Source organism: Dysidea avara, chromosome 10, assembly GCF_963678975.1.
Source record: "Dysidea avara chromosome 10, odDysAvar1.4, whole genome shotgun sequence".
NCBI lineage: Eukaryota > Metazoa > Porifera > Demospongiae > Dictyoceratida > Dysideidae > Dysidea > Dysidea avara.
In genome coordinates, this window is record NC_089281.1 from 11,748,495 (window position 1) to 11,771,994 (window position 23,500).

At 37.1% G+C, this 23,500-nt stretch overlaps 2 protein-coding genes across 3 annotated transcripts in view; one reads left to right on the top strand and one right to left on the bottom strand.

The window, feature by feature from the left end:
- The window catches only part of LOC136237246 (mitochondrial import inner membrane translocase subunit Tim9-like), an 11,134-nt gene extending 7,122 nt beyond the window's left edge, over positions 1-4,012 (top strand). The window contains exons 2-3 of the mRNA XM_066027582.1: positions 3,006-3,101; positions 3,839-4,012. Of these exons, the coding sequence (XP_065883654.1) occupies positions 3,006-3,101; positions 3,839-3,955 (213 nt within the window). The 3' untranslated portion in view covers positions 3,956-4,012. The remainder of the gene's footprint in view (positions 1-3,005; positions 3,102-3,838) is intronic.
- LOC136237242 (uncharacterized) overlaps positions 3,861-23,500 on the bottom strand; it is a 25,882-nt gene continuing 6,242 nt past the window's right edge. For both annotated transcript variants that reach the window (XM_066027574.1, XM_066027575.1), the window contains exons 3-4: positions 17,014-17,457; positions 3,861-8,747 (exon numbers count right to left, since the gene is read on the bottom strand). In XM_066027574.1, the coding sequence (XP_065883646.1) occupies positions 4,051-8,747; positions 17,014-17,457 (5,141 nt within the window). In that variant the 3' untranslated portion in view covers positions 3,861-4,050. The remainder of the gene's footprint in view (positions 8,748-17,013; positions 17,458-23,500) is intronic.

Here is a 23,500-nt window from a genome sequence, read left to right on the forward strand (position 1 = left end):
GGGGGCACAGCCCCCAGCCGCTGAGAGACTTTCAATATTTTAATAAATCAAAACTCAGCAAATTACTATATTTTATGCAAAAAGTACATTAATTATGATGCATTAAGTGCCCCAGGGATGAAGGTAGTACTAGATAAAGTCACCCAGTGGAAACAGACAGCATAACACATAGAGATACATATAGTAATCTGTAAGTGATGGTTATATCTCACTGTGGTATAGGAGCCATGAATCCACTGATACAAATGACAATCAAAACAATATAACTATACAAATATGCATAGCATGAATTAATTTTGTATAACACAAGTGATAAATTACTGGAGCTCTATATCTTTAAACACTGCACACCAAAGCTATAGCAGTATAAGGTCATGCTAAGTTTTGCATTTAATGTTGGAATGTCTGAAAAACTTCATATGGACATGGTATGTTCTATTAGAGTATACCTGACTGCTCTATTAGAGTATATACCTGACTGCTCTATTAGAGTATATCGATCTTTTTAACAAGTTTTGTAGAGGGCTCATGTTACCTCTGTAAATCCTTCCCTGAGAGATGAATGTAAGTTTTATCAACTCACTCATTTTGTCCTGCCACACTAAATGGTGTGTTAGGATCCTGCTTGCAGAAGTCTAAATTTTACAGGGGGGGTTCCTGAACCTCCCGGAACCCCCCCTCCCTACGCCCCTGACTCACGGTGTAGTGTGCTGATTTTCTTGGCTGCATGACACACTACTTTATGTTTTGTGTTCTTGCAACTGATGCTCTGGCAACCAATTTCAGCTTTTTTTTATAGATACTAGCCCAGGATGTTAACATACCTCCAGCATGCAACTGACTTACTAAACACTAATCAACTGTAGTTCAACTCACTATAACTAATCAAAGATGTATACTGTAAAGTTTTAGCTAAGCCTTGGATGTGGTTCAACTAGCTAAATATACATGTTGGCGCTAGATTGCATGCACTTCCAGCATTTTAGCTTGTGCACTGGTATAACTCCCCATGCTACATGTTTCTATATTGTCCTTGCTGCAGCTGAAATGCTTTGTGGACTGAACTCCTGAGCTGTTTTGTTCATGGACGGTCTCAAAAGTATGGTGTACTCAACTGCTAATACAATAGGACCTCCATTATCCGAATATCTATGTGCCAGTTCAATCACAAAATTTATTCAGATAAATGAGGCCAATTTCTTAATAACAGAGTTCTGTTCAACTACTATAATAGAACATACACTTACTCTAATTACATTCACATAATGATGAAATACTCTAATAGAGCAGTCACTTATATTGTTCAGATAATTGAGGTTTGAATAATCGAGATTGAGGTCCTACTGTACTCATGCATGCAATGGTCTAAAGATGTATGCATTTAAGGTGCTGGCTTGGATGCCAGCATGCATGGATGCATGGTTTTGTATACCCAGCTGTACAAAGTATTAGCTAGTACATCAGTTGGACTGTTTATGATTGCAACATAGATATTATATACTACATACCCAGGATTACGTACTGACTTCATTGACACTTATCAACACGCCACTTCATGTTGTACTTCATTATATGGTCTTCCATTAATTATCGTAAATGTTTCCTGTAAAACTGGACACTTCCTGGCGTTTTTAGTAATACGAAGGATTTATCCTCTTCAACATTTAGTAGACAGTAAAAGGATACACTAGAACACCCCTCAATAGACTTAATTACCAGAAAAATACTTGAAATATAGCATGAGCATTGTGAAAGTGATTTTACAACCCCCAAACTTTGTGATACTTTGCCACCATATTACATCGAGTAACAACTCAGAAAACCAGGCCTATCTTAAACCATCCATTTGTATCCACTCAACCAACAACGTCATAGTAAGTGACATCTTTAGCCATTTAACAAGAGCTAAGAGCCCCAAACACCTTCCAAGCAATGTGAAGTGGATACCACTGTTGTACCACTCAACTCGTTCCGATTGATACTTAGCCGATCAGGATGTGTCCTCTAGCCATTGTAACTGTAGAGGGTAGCAGATATGATGCTGTATGCCAAAAGGCATGTGTCCGGTTGAAGTGATATCGAACAGTGGAAAAATCAAGCCTAAGCCATTATCGAGTTATGCTTGTCTGAAGTCAGGCAGTCAGTAGTAAATTATTAATTTTTATAAATGATTTTGTAGCAACCTATTGGAAACGTTTCAGGTACTTATGAATTTCTAATCAATACTGCCAAGGCTCCATAAAGAGGCTGGTTTTAGGATGATATGTTGGCCAGAAAAGCCCAAACCTTTTATGATCCCTAATATACAGTACTATCGTACTATATAATGCATTCATCTTTCGATTTGTGTAAGGATTGCATAACACACTGCTAAGTTTTAAACTTACAAGTTTGATTTTTTGTCGTGCCTACAGAGTAAGCCACTTATAGAAACAAGTTGAAATTGGTCTGCAGATAAGTTGACCATTGTAGCGTGAATTTGAAAGTACTGGGAGTATTAGCAAAAAACCAAACACATGATTGAGAACTCTAATAGAATAGTCACCAAGAAAAAGTAAAAAGATTTGACCAGGGTTTGAACCAGGGACCTCCCAAACCCTTTTTATATACTCTTGATACAACATAATATGAAGTTACAAAATAATGCAAAAAGTAATTTAAAATGTGATTTATAATCTAGTTTTCTGTTTGCCTGTAGAACAATAAAAATGATGGATAAAAACCAGCCCCAGTTATGCAAAGCCAGCCCACTGGCGCTTGCATATTTTGCAAAAGGAGATAATATCTAATTCAAAATAGCCAAGTTGTGAAAATTTAAGTTGCCTTCCAAAAATAGGCTAGTGTGAAAAAGATTGGATATTATAATTTTGTAACATTACAATTTAATTGACATCATTGATATCACATCTTTTTCATGCTAGCATATTTTTGGAAGGCCGCACCCTTTTTCACAGCTAGGATTAGAAACAGTACTACTGTAAGCATTGCTGTCACTTTTTTTGTAGTTCAAGGATTTTATGAGTACTTTCAATCAAGTCACTGAGAGTTGTTTTACTGATTGTGTTAATGACTTCACTACTAGAAGACTGACCAAACAAGAAGTGAGGACATTTATTTGTTGTGTAAATTAACTTTTTAAGTTCTTGTTGACAGTTGCATGTCCTGTAAGCAAATTATACTATCACTAGGGATACAAGTTATTCAGTATACCACAAATTAATGTGTTGCATTAGTTGGTCTATATGTTGCACACAGTAGTATGCTTGTAGTCAAGGGAATGTTAAGTAAACGAATATGGCAGTTGGTTAGTTAGTTAGGCAAATTTCAATCACATTAATTTTATAAAATAATGAATTTCTGAAATGCAGGATATTTACCCTTAGCAAACTGTCAGTCTTGTACCCAGCAACCTGTAACAGTCATAGTGTCTTTCTATAGTTGTAAAGTGTCTGGCGGAGACAAAACCTTTTGCACAATTATTATAACCAAGAGTTAATAGTAGAGGAGAGGTAGTTATCACATTTCATTGTTCTGCCGCCTGAACAATAGAGTTGATAATTGAGTAGGAGGTAAAGTCATCAACTCTTGTAGCCACCATACAGTCTAATAAGATAATTAATTTCACTTTTAAATTATAAAACTCAAGTACACATACACACCATGACTCAAGTGTGTATAATTATAACACTCTGATGGAATCCCTTTGACTTACGCAGAATAGGCCCTGTGTACTGGTTAGATATTGATCTCCTCTATTATTAAATCCTTTATAACACTATGTGCTCTCCTTCAACTATTGCTCAATGCTACTAAAATTTACACCTTTTCACCCCTACAGGCTGATTGTACTATGCACTGTGTGGACAAGTACATCAAGATGACCCAACGATTGTCATTACGACTACAAGAACACATGCAAATACAACAGACACCATCTCCTGATAATATGAGATAATCGCATTACTGTATAATATGTGTAGAACTTTGTACAATAAAGTATGTGTAAAACCTAGTGCATTTAGTGTAAACTATTGGGAGGGGGAGTGCAGTTTATTTTAACTTCTTTTGTGATCTTCTATCAGTTTTAGTAGTCTTCGCTGCTTGTGAGTAACTAAACGTTTGAGATGAGTTGCCTACAGCTTGGGAGCCTTGCTGTGAATTTCTTTTGCAAGGACTGTTCTGTGCACTGGCTGGTGAGTCTGAAGTAAATACTATGGCTTGTGGGCCTCTTAGAGTAAATCCCACACCAAATGAAACTCTGTCTCCTTGCTTGTAATGGCAGTTGGAATATCTTTTAGCGTCAAAAGGTATCTGAAGACCCATCCAGGTGATGTATGGAAATCCTTTCTCTCCTCTACTCTGTAGTGCCTCTGGCCAGGATGGTATTCCCATTAATCCAGGTAATTGCATCATATCATTTTGAATAAAACGTCCAGACTTTAATCTGCCAAAGCCAACTCCATCTTTATGCAGCCATTCCTTGATTCTAAATCGTAACTTATTGTTTTTACTTTGTTGCTTCATTTCCTGGTGAACGATGTTGAATTTCTTCACAATTTGTGGGATCTCTTCTGCCTCAGCTTCCACCATTTGAATAAAGTAGCATACAGTAAGATAGAAATTCACAAAAATTGGATTATTTTGGGCTTGGATGTGGTGTTTACCAGCAGTCATGCATGGACCTTGTTGTTTCCATGAAAGCAATTTTTCTTCAACCTTTTTAACGTTACCTCCAATATTAGGCAAGTTTCGAACAATTAAAAGCCAGTTAAGCATATCTCTATCTGCATGTCCCACTGATGTAAAGTTACTCTCTAAAATTTGTAAACAAGTATCCATATCTTTAACTGAGGCTCCAGAATCTAATTGACAAAGGTGAATATAACTTCTCCTGACATTGGGCACCTTTACGTATGCAGCAAACTTTGTCATGAGCTCGTACAAGATTTCCTTCCGTTTTTCTTTGCTTGAACCAATTATATTTAGTAAGCGACTTTCAAGGCTTTTCAAATGTGCTTCATCAGCACAACCGTCTAAGTCTCTCTGTCCATCCTCAACACATATATAGTCCTTCAGTTCTTTTACTAGATGGAAACATGTGTCAGTGGATTTAGCAACTTCTTCATCCTGTATGCAGTGAATAAACTTGACAAACTTCTTTTCATTCAACTTGCATTTTCTTTTAATTGCCTCAAGTAGGTTTAGTCGAACATTAAGTTCATTAAACAATGGAAAGTCATCATGGTGCTTTTTGAAGGATTCTTGGTAAGCCTGGCAAGCTCTGAAATGGAACTCAAAAGCCTTGTTATTGTTAACATCATCCCAATCTAAACTATCATTATTCTTCACATACATCTCAAGCCTTTCACGATAAATATCACCTTTGATGTTGAGTACTAGACCTTCTTCAAAAAACTGATAAGCTAACTTTTCAGCATGTCCTAAAATTTCTAGAGCTCTGTCATGCTCTTGAATCTTTTTTGACATATAGCGTGCATAGTGAGCATATGAATGACAATCATTAATCAAGTCTGCTGAATAATCTAATACTTGAATTGCATGCTGTGGATTTTGCTTATGGAGTGTCAAGATCAGCTCAGAAAATGGTTTTCTTGTCAGGTGGCCAGTTCCATCATCAACATATTCTCGATATCTCAATAATCTATTAATAGCCAATGTAGCTTCTTTATTTGGATATTCTATTTCTGGTAGCATGTATTTCAAAAAGTCACATACAAATTCTGGTGGAAAGGGAAATGAAGATGACGACATTGATGAATAAAACTTGATTATTTCATATGCTACAATTGGATGGATTATTCGAAACTGACCCTCTCGTGTGATGATCATAAATTGCAAAGCAGCGTTAGGTATGAATGGCTCAAGGTTAAACTTTTCAGTCCTACCTGATTTTGTAACCATGTAACAAAGGTATTCAAAAGATTTAATATGGATGGATTCACACACCTTAAAGGCAAACAGTATGGAAAGATAGGCCAATACCAGTAGCTGTTTGTGAAACATGTCATCTGGTTTCCTTCCTTGGGGAAGCATTCTACTTAAGCAATTCTTAATGTGTTTACGCATTGGCTCTCGAAATTCTTCATCCAAGTACATTATACCATAAAAATGGAAAGTTTCATAAACACGAGAAATTTCTGCATTTAAATACACTGATCTGTATTTGCTGGCATTAGCTTTTCCTGCAAATGATCCAATGATGCACATTTCCTCTTTCTGATTATCCCAACGAACTTTTACCAAATAATAAGCACCTAGACCACTTTTTTTATGCTCTTGCTCAAATATTGTTCCATTCTGAACAAGATCAGTAACTTTGTCACCTTCACTTGGAACAACCACTGCTGATTCCATTTCTGCAACATTACGATCACCAGCTGAAATTTTGTCATGCCCAAATGCTACATACAGTTTGTGCTTAAGTTTAATAGCATCATCTTTGTGTAAAGCACTAGGAAGAATATAGCCATTCTTTGAGCCTTTTACTTCTTGTTCTGCAGGCTCTGACTTGCTAGGGTCAAACCTCTGAACTTGAAGAAATACTACTGGGGTTCCATTGGCTTGTACACATTTGGTAAGATTAGGTATTGTTTTGAAAGAAGGTTCTTCATCAATAAGCATCAGTATGGGATACTGGCGGTCTTCATACAGACTTTTCAAAGCTTGGCTGGTGCCTTTTATCTTCCCATCAGAATGCTTGTAACTTGATTTCAGGATTACACAAGGAAACTCTTTTCGAAGAGTATATATGATTTTTCTGGCTAACGTAGTAGCACCAGCTCCACCAGTATGGTAAATTACATACTTGGCTGGCTCTGTTTTCTCATATACACGATCTTTGAGTAACTCTCGTATGCTGTTGGTGATTTCGCTTTCTTCTCTTCTAGTGATGGCATGGTCTGCATCAAGTGAAATCCAAGTTACTGTTTGTCCTTTGTAAAAGTTTTCTCTTAGCTCATACTGGATACCACTTCTTACAACAGTATCAGAAACTATTTCGTTTTGCTGTTGAAGCTCAATTAACTTTTGTACCCGATACTGATATAATTCATGTTCAGCAACACACTCGTGTATTAGGTCAAAGTCCTCTGCATCAAAGGATATTCGTCGTAGCCCAGCTAAACTTGGCATGTTTAATGGAGACAATTCGCCTTGACCAAAAGTTAACTTCTCTTGAATTGTTTTACAGAATACTTTCAATGGAAATATAAAAACTGGCAAAGGTTTCAAATATTCTGCTAAGAACACACTGTCTGACAAGACAACAACATAGCCGCCATCATCTGCAAGATTGTTACAAAGGTGTCTCAAATCATCCAAAAAATTCTCATGTGGGAGCCGTTCACTCTTGTAACCATAATCTCCATAGCAAAGCACCACACTTACTGCACCTTGAGTTTTATTTTGAGTGATGGTTGAAGTGATTTTCCGCATGGATGCTACTAGTGGCTTCCTAACTATCAATCGATACTGCTGGTGATTACTAAAGGGGCATGCTTCATTACTTTTGTTTTGTGATTCACCATGAGGAAATATCCATGGAATACGGCCATCTCGACAAAGTTCCCCTCTTTCAGCACCACTAATATCCACATAGGAAAAGGGAATAACAGTGCGTTTATAAGGTGATTGGCAGGAAACTTTCAATTTATACTGCCCTCCTTCTGTTTCACAAAGGGAATGCAAAAGGCCATTTTGTTTTCTACTAGAAATGTCATAATCAACAACCGCAGCCCAAGGAATATTGCTCAATTGTGCAAGCTCACTTGCACAGATTGTAACACCTGCACTACCAGTACAAGGTGTAGACACTAGTATGTACTCAAAGTCGTTAAAATTCAAATTTTTAAGGCCATCTAGTACTTTGTCCCATTTGGCAGTATGTTTAAACCGATATGCATTTTGCTTTTGTTGAATACACCGAAGATTTTCTTGGCATAAAGTCTTGAGCTGTGTGTCCCCATCTTCTTGCTCAACCCAGAGCAAAACCTTAATTGCAAACTCCTCTACAATTCTAAAATCTTGTGCATACCTTTCAATGACATCTTTGTATGTAGCTGGATGTGCATAGAAATTGCGAACAACAGTAGCTTTGTCAGCCATTGTTTTAAAGTTGTACTCTACATTATTATCAGTTTTAAAACAAACATGTTGAGAAGCAAATAATGGCACTTTATCGTGAGTGGCACGATTGATCAACTTCAAACAAATATCTAACTTCCACGTCTTCAAATCTTCTGTCAATTCTTTCCATTCTTCCTGTGGATCCTTTTTACGTGGCAATTTTTGTCTACTGTGATACACCCAATCTTGAGCATTTGAGCAATCTTGATTCCAAAACTTGCAACGGCTATTAACTAAGCTATCAAAGATAGCTTTCTTTCCAGAGAGGGTAGATTTTTGCTGTTTTGTGACTGCTCCCTGTTCCAAGTGCTGCAATTCTGAATTTATTTGGTGCAATTTTGTCAACACTTCCTTAGTTCCATATAGTCGAGACATAATTGATTTGATCATAATAGCAAGACTTCTTTTAAGATAATCCATTGCAGACTCTATTGCATTCTTTAAAAAAGCCTTTTCATCAATGTCTCTGCGAGCTTCCACAGTGGGAGAGCAGTAAGGTTCACTATCGGACGACTCAAGTTCATCTTTCAAGCTGACCGTTGATTTATGTCCAACCAAGCTAGATGTTCTAACCAACAGTGGAGAAGGTGTTTGGGTTGAGGCTATATACAGGGTATAAAAAGTACAGTTATTAAACACATATGCACTATATGCAAATGCAAGTGTATAATACTAGACTTTCACATACAGTAGTGCAGTGTTGTTTGGCACCATGAGAAGTACAGGAGAGACAATATAAATTGATTAGATCTGGTACTAAGTAGTTAACCAAACTTGCCACAAAACAGTCATGATCACGTGTACAAAATATATGACTTTAGGCTCTTATTCAATAACAGATCACAAATGTTACAAGTATAAGGAAAATTTAGTTTGATTAGGGATCATTGAAATAAAAAGTAGTGAAACAAGGGAATTGCTAAAAGGTAGTGAAACAAGAGAGATTGTCTATACCTGCAGATATATTTAATTCCTACTGGTATAATACACTAGTTTAGTAACTTTTTTTTGCTAGAGTATAGTTATAAAACACACATGTGGTTGTGACTGCTGTATTGGATCTACTGTGCAGTAGATTAAGCTACACTGTAGGGGGAGTGGTACAATACCCTCATTTTCTATGGAGCTAGATCGTTGAGAGGTGTAGCCTGATTATCAGAAGTGTGGTCTGTGGTGTGTGGCATGTTCTGATCATTTAGGGGAGTGTGGCCCATTGCAAGTCCAGCTTAGCTGTTGCCTGATACTAAAATGGATACTAATTAGTCCATTAAAACTAGTATTTTAAAAAATTGTTAATTTGAAAATGAAATAGGGATCTATGCAATAAAAAGTAGTGAAACAAGAGATGAATGATGGTATTACAGTATAGCACAGTGGGAAGTCCCTAGTTGAGTCAGCCAAGGGGTGTGCAGCTGGCTAGACCAATAAGGAGTGAGGTGATCTTGTTTACTGTAAAGTAAATAGCTAGATTATTAAGAGGTGGGGTCTCTGTACTCTATCACTATTAGTCCACCTATAGATCTTTATTTGATGGGTGCAGTCACAAATCTATCGCGAACGGGATCCTAATTGTGAACAAGGGCGGATACAGGGTTTGGAAAAGGGGGCTGCACCAGGGTAGTATTGGTATATGGAGCAGGGGGTCTGGGGGGCACAGCCCCCAGAAACTAAAGGTATTTCATAATTATGTTCGGACTAAAAATTTTGATGTAGAGTGGTTTTATGCACAAAAGTCTAAATCATGCTGCTTTCTAAGTGGACTATACATTGATCAAGGGATAAGTGACAGTCAGTTATATTATATGAGCCTAAAGAATGGCATACACAAGACAATATGCATTTCATTTACAAAATATTTTTAGCAGGCTAAGTGTGCCTATGTATGGAATAGTGCTGCAGATGTTAGTTTTCATAGTCAGCAACTGTGGAGGATTCTCAATAGTGTTATATGTGGTGACTGTTCTATTAAAGTATTTGACTGACTGCTCTATTAGAGTATCTCGATCTTTTATAATTTTTTTTTGGGGGGAGGCATGTGCCCTCTGTGCTCCCCTTTGGATCTGCCACTGATGAAGTTACAGATATCTACTAGTAGTCAGTATACTTCTTATAGTAGCGTCAGAACTGAAGCACTTCTGAAATCCAGCTTTGAAATAATTCTGTGTCGTCTAAATATGCTGCTGAAAGAAAGAGTTGATATGGAAAATTAATGCCTCGATATGGTTTTGTTGGATGAAGAAGAAGACAAGCAACCTGATTGAAGATAAAAGAAAAGACAAGGCGCAGAGGGCCTACACTTGTCGGAACCCCAAAAGGCACATCCCACTGGTGAGCTTGTTATTGTGGCATAAAATGGTGACCGTGCACTGCCTCTAGCCTTGCGACTGTGGTCAGTGAGTGAGGCAATGAGACTAAATTCGAGTTTTGGCATTTTAAAAATAAATTTTATATCTGGCCACCTGTAAGTATTTTGTTATATATTATGTATTATATGGTTCCGTAAAGGTGATTTTTGTCTCGTAAAATGTCTCTAGGATGATTTTTGACGGCAGGATTTTGGGCAGCGTGTGAAATTTTCGGTGCGATCCCTACTTAAACAGTACTACTGTACTGTTTGATAGTTTGTGGCATCTACTTTAAGGAAAGTGTCAATATGGAAAATTAATTCCTTGGTATGGTTTTCTGGCATGAAGAAGATGACCATTTCATTGAAGGTAAAAGGAATGGCAAAGTGCAGAAGGCAGATATTTGTGGGAACCACAAAAGGCACATCCCACTCATGAATTTATTTTTGTGCCTTAAAACGGTGGCTGTGTGCTGCTTTGTTTAGCCTCTACTCTTGTGACTGTGGTCAGGCAGTGAGGCAGACCAAAATACAAGTTTTGATGATTTTTAGAAAAAAATCTATATCCAGCTGCCTATATAGTATTTCAACGCTGTATTTGATACTGAATGGAGTAAGAAAAAGTGATTTTCATTGCATAGGATATTTCTATAATGGTTTTTAGATGCGGCACTTTTAGTGGCACTCATCACTTTAGGAAAAGCCTAGTAGACAATACTACCAGACTGTTTGATACTTCAGTCTATAACTATGACTATATATCTACTGCTATATCTGCAGGTATAGACAACCTCCCTCGTTCTAATTTTTGGCTAGCTATTGTTTTACCACTTTTTATTTCAACTAGCTATTTAAAAAATTAAAAATTTCAAAAGGAAGTAGGGGTTGATATAATATACACACTACAAAAAGTAAGGAAACAAGTTCAAAAATGTTACAGCTGAAATGAGAAATGATCCAGCAGTAAAAAGTAAGGAAACAAGATTAGATGACTACTTGCTAAAATGAGACACACTTCAATGCCTACTTTTGGCTATATAGCATCTTGAAATGAGAACATCAAATTAGCCAAAAGTAGGGATTAAAGTGTGTCTCATTTAGCAAGTAGTCGTCTAATCTTGTTTCCTTACTTTTTACTGCTGGATCAATTCAGCTGTAACATTTTTGAGCTTGTTTCCTTACTTTTTGTAGCGTGTATATCAGGCTTGTTGTAATTACCAACCAAAAGTAATCAGTACAATTACAATTACTTTTAAATGCCAATCTAATGATTACAATTACAATTACTTCAGTATGTAAAATAATGATTAACAATTACAATTACTTTTCAATTACTACTGTACATTGGGGTACAACAATAACGTACAATTCTCCAGCATTAATCTTTAGGTATATTAACTGTTCAATTTTTTTTGGTAATAGTCTACATCTATTCGGCCTGAGAATATTGCCACTATGGCTGAATGCATGCTCAATTGGTGCAGATGTTGCTGGAACTCCCAGCATATTCTTTGCTACTGTACTTAAAATGGGGTAATTATTTGCTTTTTATCTTCCAAAGATTTAAAGGGTTTTCATCCTTTGTAAAATCTGTGTCATCTATGTACATTTTAAATTCTTTCTCTACTTTTGAACCTTCTAAAACCATCCACTGTGTTTGAGGTATCAGCCAAGCACAATTTTCTTTTCTTAGTTGGGGGCTCTACTGATTCTACTTCTTTTCCACTTGTTTCTTCTACTGTAGGTGTATGAGCATTGTCAGAAATCATTGTGTACATATATAGTCACTAGTCAAGTCATGGGGTAGTACTGTTATAATTAGCGTAACTTTGATTACTTGCATTGAATTACATAATGATTATTGACTGAACAGCTAATTACAATTACAATTACCATTACTTTTATGTTCAGGCAATTACAATTACAATTACTTGAAAATTGGTAATGATTAGTAATTAATTACAATTACAACAAGCCTGGTGTATATCAACCCCTACTTCCTTTTGAAATTTTTTAAATAGCTAGTTTGTTAACTTTTTTTGTCTAGCTAGCTAGCTATATTATACTCTTTTTGTTTTCCAGATGGTATAAATATCACTTGAAGCAGCTATCTTTTACCTTCGTACGCAATAAGTACCTCTAAAAATAATTATCATTTTGTCTTTTTAAAGTTATTACAGCAACTGTTTAAGGCTACAGCTGCATTTCTAATGGCGTAAATGTTGATGATTTTACAGTAAAACATCGCTGGAGAGCCCACTATTATAAGAGTGGAACCCTTGCTTTTAGAAGTCTGGATCCCGAGGTGGATCCGCCCCTCGAAAGACATTATTAGTTAGTCACCTTACAAAAAAGTTAAACTGGTAATTAAGAATTAAGACTACATAAAACAACTATCCAGCATTAATAAATGCTAGAGACAACTCCTTGTGTACTACACCCGTTCACCCTCATCCTATGCACTTTGTTAAAATCACGTGTTTGGGTTGTGACGCGCGCCACAACTATTAAGTGCTGCAACTATTAATTATCCTTCGAGAAGAACGAAGAAGCGGATGAATGATGAAAGCAAACAGCACGGTACAGTGGACAGAATGCAATTGGAACAACAGATTCGTGAATCCGCCGTCATTACCTTGACTGTCTGAAATTTCTGGAGCCGTACACCTAGCGCTACTGGGTCTTACAGCAGGCAGGCAGGCAGACGAAATGTAGGTGAATTTTGAAAATTTTAAAACTCACTGTACATCAAAACATTTGACTTTTCGCTTCGTTTACCCAAGGTACAGCATCATTATAGCAGTGCTAATGCATTCCAGGTGGTTTTTTCGGGTAAAACTGATTACAAGGCCATTTTTTAAGGTGTGAAAATCCACGAAACCATATGATTTCTTACCAACCCCTACTATACAGTACTATCGTACTGTATGATAATCCTTAATCGAATTCAAAATTCCTAAATTTTTCTTTTACCTGTTTGTTTACTTTGTAATATAATTATGACTAATGAGCCTGCACATATCAAATCAAAGAAAGAATGGTGCCATAAAATTAATTTTGAATCTGAATGCACACCCCCAGCAGTCTATTACCGAAAAAATAAAGTGGCCATTAGCCATTACAGCTATGTTTTACCCATTACACAGTATTACAAATAAAGAACAGTTATGAGAAGCATCCCAGCAATTAATCTAGTCACTACGGAAAATATGGGTGATAGGCATGATAGCTAGTTAGCACAGCTACAAGGAAGCCATATTGTGCTACCACGAGTTAACATATTGCATTGTCAACAAAAATGAATTGGAGATAAAAGTAACCATGATGCATGTATCGCATAATACTGTGGTATGCCAAAAGGCACCTGTCAGGCTGAAGTGATGTCTTCCGTTGAAAAAACAGTCAGTCAGTCAGTCAGTCAGTCAGTCAGTCAAGTCAATCAATCAGAAAATTCTACTGAAGTCATGTTTAAAAAAAAATCATAGCAATTATTGGAAGCATTTTGGGTCACACTGAAGGTGCTTTTGAGCTTGGTTGCACCAATACTGCATGAAAGTATTGTTAGGCTAGTTATGTTTTAAGAGAATGTGCAAACCTCCATGATCCCTAACATACATACTATGTGATATTGCTGGGATTTTATATATTTGCTTAAATCCCAGTGGGTGGGAGTGTCTCAAAGTGCTGCGCTGGGTTATATAGCTAGACAGAGTGGCGCTGCTACTGTACAATATATTAGCTATCACCCAGTGATAACTTATCACCCTGTTGCGGAGCCACTCAGTCCTGTTTGTGACATCATAATAACCACAAATGGTATTGTTTACCAATGAAACAAAGAGCCAAATAAGGAAATATTGATACAAGACACACCAGTACAGCACTTAAACCTGCTAAATCTTACAAGAAAACAGTTAATCCTTCACACAGTAACACTACAAGTTACCAATACGATAGTTTAACAAATGTCAAGAACATCCTGTGCCGATTTTCACTCCAGCAATCAGTCCCAATGGTCACTATGGTGAAGAATTAACTTCTTTTGATACCCTAGCTTCATCATTCTATCTCGGACTATGGTAGCCACTTGTTGGTCTTATTTCCTCTTGCATGCCACGCGACACCACCATACCAACTTCTGACGAAGGCAAATCATACCTGGAACTGCTGCTTCATAACACCGCCCTTCGCTACAGTTTATAGGCAGTATACAGGGTCTCTCTTGTAGCTACGAAGTTGAATCTCTACACAATTTGGACGAAATCTTGAGAACAGTGACAGGAATTCAAACCAGAACTTAATTTACTATCCGTAAACTTCCGTGCACTCCCGCGCACTGGGATATAGAATGGTTATATCTCATATACCCGGATGATATCATTGTTATTACACTCGTAATGGGATATAACTATAACTTAATGACACAGAAATATAGTAAATCATAGCCATGTATTATTTTAGAGCTGACAATTGGATTGGTGGTCAAATCAGAGCTGATATTTCCTGTTTTAAGTATCACTATTGGTTATCATACAGTACGATAGTACTGTATAGTAGGGGTTGGTATGAAATCATATGGTTTCGTGGATTTTCGCACCTTAAAAAACGGCCTTGCAGTAAGTTTTACCTGAAAAAACCACCTGGAATGCATTAGTACTGTTATAATGATGCTGTACCTTGGGTAAACGAAGCGAAAAGTCGAATGTTTCGATGTACAGTGAGTTTTAAAATATTTGAAATTCACCTACATTTTGTCTGCCAGCCTGTCTGCTGTAAGACCCGGTAGCGCTAGGTATACGGCTCCAGAAATTTCAGACAGCCAAGGTAATGACGTCGGATTCACAAATCTGTTGTTCCGATTACACTCTGTCTACTGCACCATGCTGTTTGCTTTCATCATTCATCCGCTTCTTTGTTCTTCTCGAAGGATAATTAATAATTGCGGCACTTAATAGTTGTGGCGTGCGCCACAACCCAAACACGTGATTTTAACAAATGTGAATACGTGTGCGTAAGATGAGAGTGAACGGGTGTAGTACCCAAGGAGTTGTCTCTAGCATTTGTTAACGCTGTATAGTCGTCTTTTTGTGAGGTAGCTAGCTAATAATGTCTTTGAGGGGCGGATCTACTCCTAGATCCAGACTTCTAAAAGTGAGTGTTTCACTCTTATAATGGTGGACTCTCCAGCAATGTTTTACTGTAAAATTATCAACACTTACGCCATTAGAAATGCAGCTGAAGCCTTAAACAGTTAAAGACAAGACGATAATTATTTTTTAGAGGCGCTTATTGCATACAAAGGTAAAAGATAGCTGCTTCAAGTGATCTTTATACTGTGTGGAAAACAAAAAGAGTATAATATAGCTAGCTAGCTAGACAAAAAAAGTTAACAAACTAGCTATTTAAAAAATTAAAAGTTTTGAAAGGAAGTAGGGTTTGATATACACGCTACAAAAAGTAAGGAAACAAGCTCAAAAATGTTATAGCTGAAATGAGAAATGATCCAGCACTAAAAAGTAAGGAAACAAGATTAAACAACTACTTGCTAAAATGAGACACACTTTAATGCCTACTTTTGGCTAGCATCTTGAAATGAGACCATCAAAAGTAGGAATTAAAGTGTGTCTCATTTTAGCAAGTAGTCGTCTAATCTTGTTTCCTTACTTTTTAATGCTGGATCATTTCTCATTTCAGCTGTAACATTTTTGAGCCTGTTTCCTTACTTTTTGTAGCATGTATATCAAACCCTACTTCCTTTTGAAACTTTTATTTTTTTAAATAGCTAGTTAAGTTACTACAATACCAATTAATAAAAACCACTCGCACCAATTATCACAATCATAAGTACTATGCTAACAAAATTTGGGGTATAGCTGGCTGGAAATAGAGCATAATCTTAACTGCAGGCTTTGTTTGAGTAATTGCAAGTTATCATATATTTGCATGAGAAATAGCAGGCATAAAAAAGTGCCTGTTTTGCCAACATTGCAATGGAAGGGGAACGATGACAGAATGCTGGTGGAATAGTGGTATATAGAAGGCTGCTGAAATGGAATGCTATAAAAACATCAAGGGGCTGTTTAGTTGTACTGTGCCTGTTACAAATAGCTAGCCATACTATACATGTGAGTAATGGTTTTTGCGTTGTAACTGTCAAACTTGCAATGGCACTATATTAAAAAATACATACATGTCACGAGGAGTACTATTGCTGTGGAAAGTTTCACTGTTTTATGAAAAGTGCACGATCTTTGGTTGTGTCACTATATTAAATCAATATCAGATTGAATTGGTGGTTTGCTGCAATGAACAGCAGTTTAGGAGCCATTTAACACATAGATTCCATTCATACTAACTTCTAACTCTAGCACGGCACTGTATAGTTCAAAATAAATGGCAATGGGAAGTAATCAACCAGGCCTGGCTAGGCACGACAAGTTGACATGGGGTTGAGAGTGTAGTGTTCCACTGACAATACTGACAGTCACTAGAAATTACATACATAAAAACAAAAATGTCCTCACCTAAAGGAACTGACTCAAATGATTTGGTTTTAGATTTTGCTCGAATTGATATTTCAGGGTTAGAGTCATCCAAACAGAAATCATCAATGTCCATGTCTTCAGTAAGGTTGTACCACTCTGTTCCAAATTGATACTGCAAGCTACTTGGTTTGTAGCCAGGTTTTTTGTTAACAAATGCAGATAAAACTTGAGTGTGAAATTCAATAAAGTTGTCAGCTTTGATTAACTTATGAAATTTAAGATCATCGTACATGAAATGAGCCTTAATGCAAAATTTCACAATGTTTTTTGCTTTGTTGGATTCAAGATTTCTACTAGAAGTAAGTTCATTATTATTATTACCAGAGTGCTCTTGTGCAACATTAGGTGGTAGTGTGTCAAGACTTGCAGGACTGGATTCATCACTGTAACTCTTAAGTAGTACTTCATCAACACTCTTCTCATCTGCATAATAAATATAAATGTAAACAAAAATTAAGTATACATATTAGTTGATTAAATTGTGGAGTCTAAAAACTGCTTTAGATTTTGTTCAAATTATTAATGGTGTCATGAACTGAATGATTTTATCATTATTATTATTACATCATATTATATTATTACATAATAAAGGAAATTATGTCACAATATTTGTTGTATAAATATGTCTTTTCAAATCATAAAATCACTTTGAGAGAAATGATCAGCGGTTGCAAATCGTCCGTTCTTCTTCGTTAGCGACACGTGGCGCAGTGAGCAGGGTCGTCCTCGTCCAGCTACTGAGGAATGTCTGGACCGATAAGGAAACTACTTGTACCGACAAAGAAGAGGCTATTCGACTACTTCAAGGATGTCAAGAAGTTTATGGGGTCGCCGATAAACAAAGAAGCGATAGAAGACGAAGAAGCAACAGTAGAAGAGTATGTTGAACGTATAAGTAACAATGTTTTATTTTTAGAGAAATGCAACCAAGAGTGGGCAACGTTGCTGAAAGAAGTGAAAGGTGAACGAAAGGTCACTGAAGAACAAGAGCACGCACGAGCCGCAGAAGGTCCAGAGGGATATGTAGAGGCTCTGATAGCAGCGGGTGAGGTTATAGCTCGTTTAAAAGGGAGACTTAAACGCATAAAGCGAAGGTATGAACAAAAGGAACTCCACGAGCAAAAGGAAAGGCTTCACCAACCTGCTTTCGATTCGTCCTTGGTAAATACCCACTCAAATCTCTCAAGTCGCAGTCAAAATTTGACCAGTGTTGTTAAGGTCAATTTACCCAAAATACAGCTGCCAAATTTTGAAGGAAATGTACAACAATGGACTGAGTTTTGGGATATGTTCAAAACGTGTGTAGATGAGCAAAATATTTCAAAGGCTTGTAAGTTTAATTATTTGAAGAGTGTGTTAAAGGATGCTGCAGCAGCAGCCATTTCAGGCATTTCAATATGTGATGATAATTATGATGATGCAGTGGCTTTGTTGAAAGAACGATTTGGTCAGGAGGAAGTAATAATAGAGTCATTATATGCAAAATTGCAGAGCCTCCCAAAGTCGTGTAACAAATTTACAGAAGTTCGCCAACTTACAATCTATAGAAAAGGTTTTAAGACAATTAGAAGCCCAAGGAGAAGCTATTAACAACCAGAGAATATTAATACAGTTGGTTCTTTCTAAATTTCCATCTGAGGTTATTGTTAAATTAGAAGAATCCAAACAACCCACCAAAGGGTGGAATATGGAAGACCTAAGGACAGCTATTTTACAATATATCAGAATTCAGGAGAATGTTTATCGTTACTCTGGTCAATTGCCACCTGTTTATAATGGAAAGGGTCAAGGTCAGTTTACAAGTCAAACACATAACACAGGTTGTTTTCCGGGTCAATTACCACCTGTTTATAATGGAAAGGGTCGCCAACCTCAAGTTAACTCTGTGGAGGTTTTTAGTAGTGTCAGTGGAAGAAGGGTTATGAGGCCATGTATCCCTTGTTCTGGCAACCATTACCATGATCAATGTAATGAGTATGTAAGCTTAACAGATAGAAAGAAAAGATTGACTGAACAAGGGCGTTGTTTTGTTTGTTTAAAAATTGGTCATTATTTAAAAAATTGCCCTAGTCTAAAGAAACGTTGTTGTGATCACTGTGGGAAACAAGGTTACCATAACAGATGTTTGTGTCCTGTCAAATTTCCAGAGAAGATTTCTAATAATGATAATGCTGAGGCCTTTTGTAGCACTGACTCTAATGGCGTCACCTCTTTACCACCTGATAGTAGATTGTCTGAGGAGGTACAACTGAAAGATGATCATTTAACTTATGCCACGGAGAGTTTATTGGCGTCGGGTGAAAGAGTTCTCTTGCAAACTGCGTTTTTAGTTCTGATGGTCAGACTTTAATTAATGCCTGTGTACTTCTAGACAGTGCCAATCAAAGAACTTTTATGACAACCAAGTTGGAACAACAATTGAAATTACAGTTCTGTCAGAGAGAACACCTTTCAGTTTCCACATTTGGTGCTGAGAAGACGAGAGAGATTGATACTCATGTTGTGAATTTCAAGATGAAAGCTAAGGATGGATCATGCTTGTCGTTGTCAGCCAATGTCCTTGATCGGATCACCGGATTTATCCACAGAAGTCTGTTATTACAGAAAGATGTGGAGTTTTTGAAGTTAATACCCCAGTACCAGTTGGCTGATACAATCCCAAATGTAACAGAGACTACCTCCGTAGATATCTTAATTGGAGCTGATTTTTTCTGGGGTATAATTGGCAGTGATAAGGTAACTCTACCCTCAGGTATGTTCATGTCGTCTTCAAAACTTGGATATATTATTACAGGAAGGTGTCATAGTACTGATTGTTCTGCCAGTACTGTACATACAATGTTTGTGACCTTTGATATTGATAAACATTTAGCAGAATCGTGTTGTGGTTTATCTGAGTTGTGTTCTTTGTCTGATTCTTCAGTTGTGAGTAAACCATCCTTAGAGAGTTTATGGTCTCTGGAGATTATTGGAATCAGGGATACCTTAACTCCAGATAACGATGATGAGACTCTTCATAAGTTTTGCGAGAATGTTAAGTTTAGTGATGGAAGATACCAAGTTGTGTGCCATGGAAACAACAACAATTCTGTTTGCCGGATGCCAACTATATGTTGGCGTTAAAGCGGTTGAAGTCATTGGTCAATCGTCTTCAGCATGACCCAGAGCTCCTACAGAAATATAGCAACATAATCAACCGACAAGTACACAAAGGAATTATAGAGACAGCTGATAATTTCACCTCGAGTGGTACAAGGAGCCATTACTTGCCCCACCACCCAGTCCTGACGCCATCAAAAGCTACCACAAAAGTTCGCATTGTTTATGATGCGTCAGCCAAGGTTCAGAGAAATTCAAGCAGCTTAAATGAATGTTTACACCGTAGTCCCACTATACTACCTGACTTGATTGGGTTACTAATAAGATTCAGATTACATTGGATTGTCGTTCTTGAAGACAAATATGATGATACTGAATATATTCCAACATTGGATTCTGCACAAAGTTTGTTACAGTATTGGAGAAGAAACCAGAAGCAATTACAATTGTTTTGGAGAGAATGGAGGAAAGGTTACTTGCTTACCTTAAGAGAAACACTTCCACTTGAACATAGAGGTCCAAAAAGTCAAGTACGTAGAACACCAGAAATTGGAGAGATTGTAATTCTAAGAGACGATGACCTTCCACGCAGGATGTGGAAGTTGGCTAAAGTAACTGAGTTGATTCGAGGTAGGGACTCTCAAATTCGAGCAGCAAAAGTCAAGTTACCCAACAAGAACAATTTAGAAAGATCGATTAATTATTTATATCTCCTTGAAATTAAATCAATCACCCCTAACAAGGAAGACAAGGAAGAATTATCTGACAGTAACGTAGAAGATTCATCAACGCCAATAAAGAGAGCTGCAGCTGTTGAAGCAAGAAACAGAATATCTAGACTATTACATGATGATGATGAAATTACTGGAGTCTTCTTTTGCGTTTCTCCTGGGAGTGTCATGAACTGAATGATTTTATCATTATTATTATTACATCATATTATATTATTACATAATAAAGGAAATTACGTCACAATATTTGTTGTATAAATATGTCTTTTCAAATCATAAAATCACTTGAGAGAAATGATCAGCAGTTGCAATTCGTCCGTTCTTCTTTGTTAGCGACAAATGGTTCTTTCTGCAGTAGTATTGACAAAGCAATACTAGCACTATGACAGCCACTTATGATCACTAAACACAATTAAGCACCTTCATTATATCATTGCTCATAAGGAATGTGTGTATACTCATTGGCTAAGGTTATGATATATCAAACAATTACGCAGGTGAGAATACTTACAAAACCTGCTTTAAGGAAGCTCAAATCTCAACAAGTGCTCAGTAGATTTGTATGTATTTGTACATAATTTGTGTCACGTGATCCTTCTCATATGATAGCGGGTGTTTAAATGAGGAAACGGTGCTGAATCAGATCAATACATGGCTAGAGTTTCCAAGAGCAGACCACATGGGATAAAGAAGCAGAGCAGCTGTTATATTGTTAATACATATATATGTGTCCTAAAACGATCACGTGATAGCATGGATACACCACAAGATATGGCTGTGGCTGATCACTGTGAAAGATACCAGTTCTTTCAAAGGATAAAAATGCAATATCAGAATTTAATGGATATGTCAGTTTGCACAAGATTAGCTGATGGTGGCAGAATATACGTATAGACAGTTAGACACAATAACAGCTATAGTTTAATAGCCACAAGTAGAATGAAAAAATTAAGTTGGATTAGGGATCAAAGTAGTGAAATTTAACAGGGGAATAGCTAAAAAGTAGTGAAACAAGAGAAGTTGTCTATACCTGCAGATATACATATACTAATGGACATTTCATCCCTATACTCCATGACTGAAATTGGGATTCAATGTTTTGCAGGAGAGACAACCTCTCTTGTTTTTACTACTTTTTAGCTATTCCCTTACTTCACTACTTCTTTTCTTGATCCCTAATCCACCTTAAAATGTAATTATGGCAACTGAACCCATACATATTGCATAAAAAGAACAAATGGCACCAGGCATGCCATAAAATTAATTTTGCATCTGAACACACCCTTCCTGAAAAGTTAAGGGGCTATTACACTTCATTTTCAGCTATGTTTCGCCCGTTACACAGTGTTACAAATGAAGAACAGTACAAGAAATACCTCTGCTATCAATCCACCTGTACTTGACCTAGCACGAATTGAAGAAGCCATATCACACTACCACAAATTGATACCTTGTGTTGTCAACAAAAAGAACTGGTAGGACAAAGGAAAGCATGATGAGTGTATGTACTGTGGTTGGCGAAAAGGAACATCTCTGGACAGCGACATAGAATGGTGAAGAAATCAAGCCTGTAACCTTATCCATTGTCTAGTTATGCTTGGCTAAAGGCATCAGTTAATCAGTCACAGCTAGTATAAAATTCTGTTAAATAGAAAATTTCATAGAAAGTTGTTGGAAGGGTTTAGGATTGCTCTGAAGATCTTTACGGGCTTGGCTATGCCTAAACAATACTGCCAAGCTGTTATAAAGGAAAAGTGAGGCTGCTTTTTGGGTGATATTGTTGGCAAGAAAACCCAAACCTCCATGATCTCTACCGTACTGCATGATAAACAATAGTAGGGAATGGATAGCCAGCATAGGTGCACACAACCACACAGCAATTATTAGCCTAAGGGAACACTTTGTGTATGTTTTGTTTGTTCTTTCCATCAGGTGGATATGCTTTGTCTGCAAGAGTATCTCACCACTGGCAAAGGATCCAATCATCTGTGTACCTTTCCCTCCTTCCAAATACAGGGAAAAGTGATCAATAGGACATCTATAAACAGTGCCATAGCCAGCAGTGTGTGTGTGCCAGTGGAAAATGATACACATGCATGGGCAATGGGGTTTAACTGGTATCTGACAATCACAACACTATACACCCTTGAATTAAAATTTGACGTGGATGAGTCAATGGGATTAGTTGATTTGCTTACACTGTATAAGGAAGGCTATACATGACAAGGTGGTGAAGGTCGGCACAATCAGATTATGATCCCAAATCAAGCCGACATAAAGCACATTAATTACAGATCCTTTTTCCACTGCTACCGGTAGCTAAGTGCCGGTACATCTGTGGCGATGGCACAGTGATGTGTGCATGCATTCTCAACATACAGGATTTATTTATTGTTACTGGGCAGACAGCTGGAAAAAGACAGAATTAACTACAACAGATAACTAGTAGAAGGTGGAAAGTAATTCAGCTAGCAAGCCAGGTGAAGGATGAAGCATAGCTACATAGCTGCAAACAGTACAAACAATCAACATGAAAACATACTCCGGCTTAATCTTGTTCTTCAAGCCTGAGCGCATCCGCTGGCATCTGGCATGGCGACTTGGGACTCACTGTGCCAAGACTGAACACTTGGAAA